Source organism: Monodelphis domestica, chromosome 7 (assembly GCF_027887165.1).
Source record: "Monodelphis domestica isolate mMonDom1 chromosome 7, mMonDom1.pri, whole genome shotgun sequence".
In the NCBI taxonomy this organism is placed as follows: domain Eukaryota; kingdom Metazoa; phylum Chordata; class Mammalia; order Didelphimorphia; family Didelphidae; genus Monodelphis; species Monodelphis domestica.
The window spans coordinates 77,381,461-77,394,275 of NC_077233.1; the positions used below are offsets into that span (position 1 = coordinate 77,381,461).

Sequence of the window (12,815 nt, forward strand, 5' to 3'; positions counted from 1 at the left end):
TGTAGCTATGCTTCCATTCTATCTAAAGATACTCCTAAATGGGGTGTGAGTGTGAGTGAGGGTGGGGAGGGTGCAGAAGGCAGCTTACACTGCCAATTCAATATAATGAAGTATTAAATTTTCATTATGAGTATAAAAATCTGCAAACATGTTAAATCAGGGCTTGGTTTGTGGTTTCTGTTGATTGTTTAGATTGAAGAAAGTGATGGAGAGAAAATGTTAATAAACTTAAAAGTGTGTCATGCATACACTTCCTCCCCTGGGAACTCATTAAACATTTACCAATCTACTACTGCCCCTAAATGTTGCTTTACTTTATGGAATTAATTCAAGGAAGCGCTACAAATAGCTCACTTTATCCAATGTATAGGATATAACCTTGAAAAGTAAGAGTATGATGTTTTATTTGTACTTAAACCCACTGAAGCCAGGTCCCAGAAATAGGAAATACTTCTTTAAATCAACAGGTACAGTTTACAAATGTGAAATGATCAACAGATTTCCACCTGTACAAAGACACCCTGTAGGACAGAGACACACATTGATCTGTGTGAGGGAAAGTACACTGGGACGCCAGCTCTCTAACAAATCGCTGAGTATAAAAAATTTGTCTCAAATGTTTTCCCTACAAGCTAATGTGGGAAAAATAATTTGAAGATCTGCTGCCCACTAAAAGACTGGGGGGCGAGTGACCGTGACTCGAATTAACTTGCTCTGTAGGTAGAAGAAATAAAATACACTGCAGAGTCCTTGGTACTTTACTGCTATTTGTGGGTAGAAGTGGGTAGCAAACAGCAGGTGCTGCTCTGCATATCTGCACTTGGCAGGTTTATTCATTAAATGTAATTATTCCTTTTATCAGGTCAGACAGTCATTATACTTCAGCATTTTAGTAAGCCAGAGTTTTATTCATTTATCAAATATTTATTTAAGAGAATTTCACCATACATGCAGGCTTTACATGAATTAGCAGCAAAGTAATTCATTTGCAAGGTTTATTCCTTCATCAGGAATGTATTAAAATAGGCTTCAGTGTATTCTGTTAAGTGTCTATCACCGAGTATCCTATTTTCACTTTAATTTTCACATCACTACAAAGGGGGAAATGTTATTACTATTACACAGCTTTAGTTCAGACTATATGTAATGTGTCTATTTAATTGGATAATTTCAGGATTCAGAGGCCTACTTGGCAAAGCAAAGTTTACTTATTCTAGAAGTTCCATTTTCATGTAAGATAAATCCAGGGGCTAATTAGTGACTTTGGATAAAAACTTTAGGCATATTAGACACGAGTTACCTTATTTTGAGAATCTACCTCCTCCACACCTCCAATCAAGCCTTTATTTCAGCCAAAAGATTTTACTATGGAACACAGCTTGGAAACTAAATGGATTCTGGAGCCCCTACTTTTTAATTTTTTTTATGAATCTCAGTATACCAGTTACATGGTAGGGTTGTATAAATGAGGGGGCTCGTGGCTAAATAGAAAACTAAGCTGTTTAAATTCTGAAAACATTCACTGAAATTAACTCTGGGGTAAAATAAAAAAGCTTAGTCATGTCATGCCTTGGCATGCCTCCTTCTCTGTCTTGCTCTCTTCAGTTGTCATTTTGTGAGCATGCCCTATATAAATAGAATAGAGCCATCTTCTTTAGCATCCCTGAAACACAGCTATCTCTACAAATAACAACAGTTTAGTTTTATCTGGGAAAAGGATATACAGCTACAGAATCACAGGATAATGTATCTAGAAATGAAAGAGACTTGAGACCATCTATTATTCTAACCCCTTTGTTTTACAGCAGAGGAAACGAAAGCTTTGGGAGGTTGAGTACTTACCTAAGGTTAATTCTAGCCATTCAACTCTACCCAACCCTCAGGATACTGAGTTTATCCTACATAGTTTCCTAAGTGTGCATTTTTCTAGGAAAGACTAGTCAATTCTGCTTTTCTTCCAATGAGAATGTACATTTTCATTATTTCTCTTAGGCTGGATGCATGGGAACTTTTTGGATAATTTGGAAAAGTCAGTAATATTCCCTTAAAGGATAGCACTAACTAAGGTCTGGTAAAAACTTCAGTGATCTTTCAAGCTAACCAAGGCAGAATTCCACAGATACAAAAGTGAAGATTTGGTTAAAATACACACAAAGCTTCAGCATAGAACCAAGGGCCAAATTTATCCCATTCATGTTTTAACTCCCAGATTTAGTACTGTGATAGGGAATTCAACAATTCTTTTGGTATTTAACTGCACTGTTCAATCAATGTGACGTCATGTTAGATACCCTAAACTTTGCAAAGCATTACATATATGTTATCTCATTTGTTCCTCATGATAGCCCTATGAGATAGATGCGAATATTATCCCTACTTTTACAGATGATGAAAGAGGCTAAAAATGATTTAAGTGATGTTCCCAGGGTCACACAGTAAGTGTACAAGGCAGGATTTGAACTTAGGTTTTCCTGACTCTGGGTCTAGCACTCTCTCCATCATGCCACTTAGCTGCTTCTAGTTTACATTTAGACTCTCATACTATGGAATTCTCTTAACCTTAAGAATTCCAATCTCTTTAGGAATTGATGTAAGATGGAATTCTAATTTCAGTTTTTAATAGACAAGATAAGATCCAAATGCTCTTTCTTTTGTTTTACATTACTCACACTGTTAGCTGTTTTCCTGGCTTTCTTATCTTTTTATCTTAAGTCAGAGACAGTAAAACTGAAACAACTTCATTCAGATTCCATACATTCCCATTTGGACCATTTTCCAAGGCTATTTATGCTATTTTAGAAGATGAACAAAATGTTATTACTATAATATGTTTCTAAATTTTTATGCCTTGTTAGAAAGGATAGGATTTAAAATAAACATAGTGCTCCTATGTTTACCATTTATTGTCATTGCCAATTGACCAATGATTCTTCTTACCCTTTTAAGATATAGGAAGTGGATTCATCTAGTGTTATACAACATTAATTAAATCAAAGCATGCTTGAAACAATTTCTGTCAGGTCCATGATAGGAAACCCATATTGTCTGTTGTCACGTAATCAATCAATCTTTTCTCTCTTTTCCCTTTCATTTATGGTATGGATTTGGCAGTTTTAGACAATCTCTTTAACTTTATCCTCACATAAGGAAGATATGTCTCTCTATATGGTATCAACTGTTTTGAGATGTTGTTAAGCAAATCAATTTGAAGCATGATCCCAACCCTGAAAAGAAACAAGTTTGTTCTATGCAAGTGACCCATGGGACCATTTCCAGGCCCCAAAAGGAAAAACTATGTGGGTCCTTACCAGTGTGGCTTCTTTTGTGAACCATGAGCACATTAGGACCGATGCAAATGATCCCACAGATATCACATTTTAGCTTTCCGTTAGGAAGTCGAATGCCTCCAACTCCTGACAAAGCTTTGCTGCCTTGGCCATTGTGTGAACCATTCATTTTCTCTCCCGAGGTATCAAGCATTCGTAAATCCTCCGCACATTCTTCCCCATTCATTTCACAGGCACGCCCATTCTCTTCATCACTCTGAGTCTCTATTTTAACATTACTGGCTGAAAGAAATAATACAGGATGCCACTCAGTTTCATTGCAAAGGAACAACAAACAGAAGACAGTGGCAAAAAAAGACAATCAAATCAAAGAGGGCAACTTATTATGTGCACAAGGGGTATTAAGTAATATACCAAGGTGATAGCAGCCACAGCTGGGATGGCTTGTTCTGGATGGGAAATATCAATGGCATTTGGGACAATATGGAGTGGAAGCCAGGCAGCTAGATACAAAGCATTAGAGCCCACCACTGATGACTTGATTGCATTCCAAATAGATTTGATTGGTATGCATAGGTATGCTTATGTAAAGTTCTCACTTTAAACATTTTCTCATCTATAAAGCATGTGAAAGTTACCACTGAATGGCAAATTACAGCAATGCTGTTTTTTCCCCTAGATCCTTATGAACATTATTAGATGGGGGCAGGGAAATATAGCTACAAAAGCATATACATCTATGCTCAGATATGTGTCTGTGTGTGTTAATTTCTCTCTATATATCTATTCTCCCAAATGAAATTTGAATTTCTCCCCTCTTTATAGTGATCTCATTTTAGTAACATTCTAATTCCTTATCATTTACTGTGCAAAAAACGAAATCTGCATCATAAAATGAACACAATATTTTTTCTGAACCAGGAGCCTGATTCCTTCTTTGGATTACTGAGGGGGTGATTATTCTAGTCTACGAATGTCACAGAACTCTAATAGTTTCCCCAAGAAAGAACAGACTGTGGGAGGAGTCTGTGTTAACGAAGACAAATTCATTATTGGCTTTGAGACCTGTTCAATGAGTCACCTGGATCAAAATTTTTATTTCATTCACACATTTTGCTTTATAAAGAGGCTTGGAGAAATTTTATTTGCCTTCTTCTGAAGTACTGACTCATAACATACTATTGGAAATCCTTAGTTATGCTGAAAGTTAGACTCTCGGTCATAAATGCACAGAATAGATTGACACTGTCATACGCTTTGCTAAAGAAAATAATTGTTCTCTAAATATATATCCTGATCAAGGCTACTACAGCTTTTTAGACTGATGCTTTAAATAAAATGTAACTAATTTAATCTTCTAATGACTTCACTAAAGTCTTAATCTCATGCCTCTTCCTAGTGTGTACACATGCACAGGACTTGGTCCAGAAATGTCTACTAATGGTACATTTTCAGACAGGTCCTACCAATACACAAAAGCTTTGAGTGTGTGCTCAGTGACAGACTGTGAACATGTAAGAACCAGTTTGAAAAAGGGTCCTTAGGACCCAAGAGATGATGGACTGCCTTGGCCATAATAAATTAATAAAGCTAGCAAATGGTGTGATTATAAACTGGATGGATGGAGGCCACCCACACCAATGAACTCTCAGAAGATACTTTTGGATAATCACTGTGAAGCAACATTACACTGATTCGAAACACTGTGAAACTAAATTCCCAAGGCAGAGTTTACATGTTACATGAGGCCGAACATTTCTACGACTTTGGAGCAGATCTGGTTAGTAGAGCTAGTAGTGAAAGCAAAGCTACAGAACACATTTTCCTCTTTAGAAGGCTCAGCTTTCGTTGAACTTGGTGGAACCAAGATCTCTTTGGAGAACAATCACTATAAAAATATTATCAGTCAATGAACTGGGACCTATGCTATATCCCCTAGGAGGTTCCCAGATATATGGAAATGATATGAGGTCTTCTGTCTCTTTTTTTTTCCATTTCATATTTATGCTATGGATAACTCAGACTCCTAGAGTTCCAGGGTTCTGACCTTGTGGACCTGTCTTCTGAAAGGCTAACTGTGACAGAAAATAAGTATCATAGAAAACAAAGTTATTTCTCCCAATTTTATCAAGGGAGGCAGACTTTCAAAAGAAAAAGGTCAAAGATTCGCAATGGGATTGGAAAATGAAGTAAGATTTTTTGGATGACAGGAGAGAAAATGCTCCTTGCATTACATGAAAAAAAGAAAAAGAGATAGAAATATTCTACGTTTGGCTTTGGGAAACAGTGGGTGAAGATTCATGACTTCTTTTATAATCTCTGATATAGGTGTTGTAACATTAATACTTAACTGACACTTTGGGGGTAAATATACATTTTGAAGGCCCTTAACAGTCCACTAAGCTGCTTTGGCATGTCAAGGATGCAGGAACATCTTAACTGAACTCCGGTTTAACTTGAAAAATTTGAAAATCATTTACTTCGGAGTAGTTCAAGCATGCAGCATGGCTTTTGAATGAATCCTAGGGTCCAATGGTCAGAATATCCCTCATTCACAAAGTTCCTAATGGAGTAATAATTTATAAAATCACGTGGCTTTGCCAGAAGTAAAAGTTTGAAGATTTTAGAATAAAGAAATGAGTCCACAGCATAATCATAATAATTGTTCCTACATTTAGCTAAGAATGTTACACCAAGGGGAGACTAGTCAAAAGTGGGGTTTGTTTTCCCTTTTTATAGAATCGAGTGCAAAGAAGTTCTCAGGGTTTATCTAAGGCAATCCTCTCAGTTTAAACCGAATTTAAACTACAGAGCAACAAAGCAAAGTCCTTTGTCTAGTCAAATAAGGAGTAAATAACAATACCAGAATTTTAACTCGATATCCTCTACCTCTAAGTCTTCTATTATACTACTTGTCTTGCTTAAAAAGTGGTATTATTACTAGCATAAGAAAGATTAATCTACTTTTCTTTATTATTAAAATATTCAATTGCTTTGGTGTATTGCCTGATAGCTAGGGTGTTTGTTTACTTTTGTAGGACTGCCTGTACTACTATAGGAATAGCAGCAGGATTGTTATCCTCATTTGATTGGCAAAGTGGGACAGGTTGCTTGACTAAGGAGAGAGCAGAAAGTCTGAAAGAAAATGGGGGAGAAAATTGTATGGGTTCTGAAGAATCAAGTGGTGATAAAGCCTTTGGCAGAGCAGGGGTTCTAGTGGGCCAGTGGATGATGAATGAGGTACTTCTCTGGCAGGAAGAAGTAAGTAGAAAAAGGAGTAGATCTTTGGCCAGTCTGGTCCTACGGTTCCTTGTCTGGGATAGGTGGAATAGAAACAGACACTCACCAGGTTTTGGGGCAAGAAAATGAAATACTAAGGAAAAGAAGGAACTAACTTTTAAAAGGACTGTTTGTGGAGCTATAAGAAAGAGATTCTTGGAAGAAGAATTAATGGGGGCTGTGAGTCTAGAGACAGGGAAAGGATGGGAATGGTCTATCTGAGGGGGAATGAAGTTGGTGGTGGGAAAGAGGCATTGGGTTATACTTCATTCTGGCCACCAGGAGGCATCCTTGGTACAGAAAAGTTTGGTTGCTGTCTATACCACCTGTGGGTGAGTGGGGAGGGCACAAGGAAATAACATTCACTTGTTAGTCCTAAATGGGGGTCATTCTCAAGAGTCAAGAGTGCCTAGGGAGTACCTGATGAGGGGCAGAGATATGCATTCATTCATTCATTCATTTATGTGTGTATATTTATAGATGCAATACCTACTGATATAAAAGGAATATTTCACAGTATTAAGAGTTTGGGAAATGAAATCCCCCATTGAACTTTTGAAAATTACAGACGAGAGCTACCTAATGAAAGTAGCATGAGTTGTTCACTTCAGAAATAAACCATTTATGCAAATAAAACATATTTAGATAAAGATACATACATACAGAGAGATAGAAATATATACATTATATGCTAAATATTATTTTTTAAAAACTGTGCCTTATATCTCTGCATGTTTATATAGAAACACTCAAAGAAACATGGCAAAAAATTGAATTATATATATGACAATATGACTCAAATCTGAGGTTTCTCAGACAATGAAATAGTATTTTAAAAAATGTAACCCTTTTGAGCACCAGTTTTTCACTATTTAAAAAATGATTTTCTTTTCAGATCACACCAGACTTGGTATTCCAACTACTGTTTCATATTCTCAACTTGCAAAGTTTCTTTAGAACAGAAGTTAAAAAAACAAACAAACCAGGAATACAATTTCAGCGTGAAAAAAGCAGAATTAGAGGGAAGCAAATAAAATAGTGTAAAAAATATTTAAAGTAATTTATTTATGATAAACATGCTGAAAGGGATTAACTTTGACAGTTGTATTTCTTCACCCTATTAAAAAAGGATAGAATATTGTTAAGTAGGATGTAGAAACCTGCTTAGATATCGGGCCAAAAAAAAAAAGAACAAAAATCAAGGCAAAACAAAAACCAAAACCCTCCTCCCTCAACAAAACTGCCCTATATAGCTTTAGCATAAAGGACGGATTTGTTCATCTGGAGTGTCTTTGACCCCTTCTGAAATCAGTGCTCAGTCTGTGTACACCCATTTCTACTGCATCTAGTCCATCTAACTCTTCAGTGTTAACTTGTCAGTCTTATTGACCCCTCTCTGCTACTGAATAGTATAGTTCTCTACTTCATTTCCAAAATAGTGACCAACTCATGCCACTTTAATTAGGTAGCTATCTTGTACAATTTACAAAAGGTTCAGTAAGTGATTTAATTTCCCAAATTCGTAATACTTTGAAATACTCATTCAAAGAAGGTTACAAAGATATGTTTGTTATCAGGTTTGTCCCTTGCCATTCGACAACTGTTAATAATAAAAAGAAATGAAAATTAACATTTCTTTTGGTTCAACAACATCAATTGGAGAATATTCAGCATGCACCGAGTAATCTAATATATAGCACATTGTTTCATGCAACAAGACATGATACAGTGATGACGTCAGCTCACCTCTAAGACTATCCTCAGGTGCATATTAATATTACTGAAGGGAGCATTTTTAGGCTCCATTTTTATGTGTCCCTTACAAATCAACCCCAAAACAAGTTTTTTTTTTGTTGTTAAAACATTTTTCAGCGTCTGCATGTGACAAAAACCATTCACACTGTATCAGTTTTCAAATGATGCGCATTCTTAGATATGATCATTAGCAATAATAAAAGTAGGGTTCATACAACTGCTCCTGCATTCCTACTACCATGGTTCAAATCCTGGATTTGTTGCTTGCTATCTGTGTGACTTTGGACAAGTCACCCTACTTCTGTGGGTTTTTTGTTCTGCAAAATCCTAGATGACTTCTGAGATTTCTTTTCATCCCAAATCTATGCTCCTCCTTTTCTAATACATTCTCTTTATGTGATATATTATCCAAACATCTAAGAACACAATTTATAGATTTTTTAATAAATATTAAAATTATTGATAACTTCCATAATTCTAAAGTACTTACATTCAAGGAACTTGATGATTTACCTATAAACATCTCATATATGGAGATTTATATATATAATAAATATGTACACAGATACAAATATTCATATGCTTATCTATGTCTATGTATGACTACATTAAGAAACTAATGACACATACACAGAGCATGCAACATGCATCGGTTTCCTTGGAAGTACAATCAAATGAGTAAAACAGCCAAACTCATTGTAGTGAATGAAACAAATGGGGATGGGGTGGGGAATGGCCACTTAAAATGATATATATGATTGTGATCATAAGCTGAAATAGAGAGATTCATCACAATTATCTGGATAATTCAAAATCCCTGAATTTTCTTTGAGGCAAAAGTTTTTTCTCAATATTTGAATCATCCCAATTATCTTTTTAATATGGATTAAATTCACTAGATAATTACTTCACTCTCTATTTCACCTTTCTTATAATCTTACTGTAGGATTAAATGTAAAGTGTTCATCAATGCTAAGTATTAACTGTTTCTGCAAGCATATGGACTCATAAAGATGGCAATTTGAAACCTGAGTGATTTAAAATACTCATGTTTCATATGTTGTTTGCCAATCCAATATTAAATGGCATATGCCACCGGGTTCTTAAAAATGTGTAACACTGAATACTAAGCACTGGAGTGAACAACACCAAGAAGAAATGGGTTCAATGTCAATGGGGTGTCATCTTCTGGAAGCAAATTGCATACTTACGAGAGTAAGATTTGGGAATTAATGCGTGAAAATCCCTATAGCCTTCAGCCCCATATGTAACTGCAATAAAGAAGGCAAACAGGAATCTGGGTTGTAATATTGCTAGAGAAATATAGTAAAAGTCAAAAAAGATGACATTATCAATTGAAAACCACTGCTTACCTAACCACATGGCATAATGTTAGTCATTATACAAGGAACATGGAAAAGATATCATAGTCAACAAAATATTGAGGATAGCAATTACAACAGTTGAAAGTGGCAATTTGTTGTTCTTAGTGGCCGGATACAGGAAAGTTCTCTTAAATTTTCCACACCATATTACTCTATGGACACCTCTATGATCTATGGTGAACTCTATAAGACATCTATCAGCAAAAATCATAGATTATTATCTGACTAAGCCTTGCTAGATAGATAAGTCCTAGGGAGTTGCCTGTGGTACAGAGAGATTAAGTAATTTGCCCAATGTCTTCCTGATTTCAAGCCCAGAATATTATCCACTGGGCCACATGGTTTCTTTTCTGTAAGGGTGAGAAAATAACCACCCTGACTCAGTTTTCCCACTTATGTAATGGGAGTATGTGGTAATAGATGACAAGTAATGAGAACAAGGACAAAGATATTTTTGAAAAGAGGATCTACGGCAGGGGTTTTTAACCTGGGGTTAATGAACTTTTTTTTTTAAGTATTACATTAAATAAATTATTTCTAATATAACATGTTATTAATATAACCCATAACACTAATGTTAATTATGTTATTAATTAATATTAGATAATAGTGTTTCCCTTATAGTCCTTTGCATTTTAATTCATGAATTTAAAAAGATTATTTTGATGAGTCCATATACTTCATCAGAATGCCAGAGGATCCCAAGACAGGAAAAGAAAAAAAGTTAAAGAACTCTCATCTACAAAAATATTCAAACTAGCATAAAATTACCATGTAAAATAAAAGTTTTGATCATGATATTATTTTGAATTTCAATGGTTTTCTACTAGGAATGATTTTACTTGAAAGCCAATCCTCAGATGCAAACTATAGATCACAAAAGTATACATTTGATTTATCAAGTTGTGAAGTCATTTAGTTGTAGCCCTTGATAGGGTAGAAAGTATGTGTTTACTACTAAGTAAAATGTTGACCATGCCTAGTGGACAAGGTGTGTAACAGAACTGAATGAGATGCTCTGACACATCCTTTTTTCATTAGGCACATGGCTTTCAGAAATGCCATCTATGATTGCAAAGGAATGTTTTCCACTGTATTACTTAGTACTGAACAAGTACAATAATATTTTCACATTGTTGTTACTTGTGAAATGTAGAAAATATTTTCAAGAAAATTCATTTGAGAATTTAAGCTTTTGTCAAATTATTTTGGGGGGGCCTTTAAACATGGAATCATTAAAAAGATAAAATGTTGGAGGCCAGAGCAAGGGTTAGAAGTCAGTTGGGTAGTTAGCTAAGGAGGGCAAAAGGATACTGAAAATATTACTGCTTAATTAATGAATATTTATAAATTTATAACAATTTAGTGCCAAAATGTCATTTTATCTTGCAGTAAAAGTTAAGTTGCATATTGTAGGTAAGTAGAAAATCACAGGGGGTGTATTTTTCAGGCCTCACTGAGCATACAGAAATACCTATACCACCCCCAAACTCTATGAGGTTAAAAAACAAAATATGGCAATACCATTAAATTGATCATTTCTACTACAGAAATTGCTGGCAGGATAGTTTCATTTGAATCCAAATCACATGATGGTTTTCTAGTTCAAAAGATGAACTGCTCTGTGCTCTCCAATGCTTGATTAGGGTTATTTATAAAAACCAGAAATTGCAAAAATTCACTTTATTCCATTCCATTATGTACAAAATCCAGTAGTAAGTGGCTACCATGCACACTGCTGGTAAATATGCAAATTCTAAAGCTACACCTAATAACCAGATCATATTCAGTATACTAAATATTCTTTTAGTACATAAGCAACTTCCTTTGAATAAGGAAGGCAGCATTTGAAGCTTCATTTTTCTCTTTCACACTGCCTAGGTACCACTGACAAGCAGGAGTCAATGAAGCTACACACATACTCTTAGACATACAAAAGCACAACAAGATTGACAATGAAACTAGAACTAAAGAAGGATTTGAAAAAAGTAGCAATCCATGTTGACTGGCGCCACTCCCCTCACTCCAAATAACTTCATATATAATCAGCCGAGTCCATGCTGCATCCCTCTAGCAGACTATAAGCTTTATTTAGTCAGAGATTGTATCATTTTTATCACTGTATCTCTAGCACCTACGATTATGTTTGGAAGGGACCTCAGAGGTCACCTAATCCAACCTTTTTTGTTTTACAGATGAGGAAACTGAGGCTCAAAGAAGCCAAGTAATAATAACTTTTATTATGAGCCAACTATGTATCTGCCACTCTGCTAGGTGCTTTATAACTATTTTATTTGATTCTCATTATAACCTGCAAGGCAGGTGAGATTATTACCCCCATTTTACAGTTGAGGAAACTGAGGCAGAAGTTAAATGAAGAGTCATATAGGTATTAAGTGTCTGAGTATTTGAACTTATATCTTCCAGATTCCAGACTTGAAGCATTATCAACTGTACTACCTAGGTGCCCCCAAATCATCTGACTATTACAGGTGAGATTTGAATTCCTCACTCTTAGATTCTTCAGCTTTTTTTCTGAAAATACTCAGCAGATACTTAACAAGTACCTGAACTGAACTCAACCAACTGGGTCCACACTGTCAGTTCTATTTTCCAGAGGCTAACAATGAGAATATTTGCTTCTGTTTGAAACCCTTAGCCAACTAGCCAAAGATAATCTCTCCCAATTTATGTGTTATTTGCTATATTATGATAATGTTGATATTTCACTTTCTGGTAGAACTTGCTATTTTACTTATACGAAGAGGCTTTTGGAGTGTCTCATGAAAAGCAACAATCATAATTCTTCACATTATTTTTGTGGTGGGTTTTTTTTCAGGGCTAAGCTAGAAAAAGTGGGGTAGGTGGGCCATGGTCTGTTTTGTTCCATCTACAAAGGAAGGCTAAGATCAAGAAACACTGAAGTATGAAAAGTTCTGTGGCTCCAGAGCTAAAGCTGTTAGAGTGATATGAAGAGTGAGAAGTGGAGGGTGGAGGAGGAGGTTTTTTTTTTTCCCCTCTTTAAAACCTTACCTCGCTAGATGGCTCCGTAGATTAAGAGCCAGGTCTAGAGAAGCTAGGTCCTGGTGTCAAATTTGGCCTCATAATT

At 35.6% G+C, this 12,815-nt stretch overlaps 1 protein-coding gene across 15 annotated transcripts in view; it reads right to left on the reverse strand.

Moving 5' to 3' along the window:
• The window catches only part of IKZF1 (IKAROS family zinc finger 1), a 127,913-nt gene that overhangs the window by 22,603 nt on the left and 92,495 nt on the right, over nt 1–12,815 (reverse strand). For 8 of the 15 annotated variants that reach the window (XM_007500409.3, XM_007500406.3, XM_056804848.1 and 5 more), the window contains exon 4: nt 3,309–3,569. The exons of the other annotated variants lie outside the window; for them this stretch is intronic. In XM_007500409.3, coding sequence (XP_007500471.1) covers nt 3,309–3,569 — 261 coding nt within the window. The remainder of the gene's footprint in view (nt 1–3,308; nt 3,570–12,815) is intronic. 15 annotated transcript variants of the gene reach the window in all.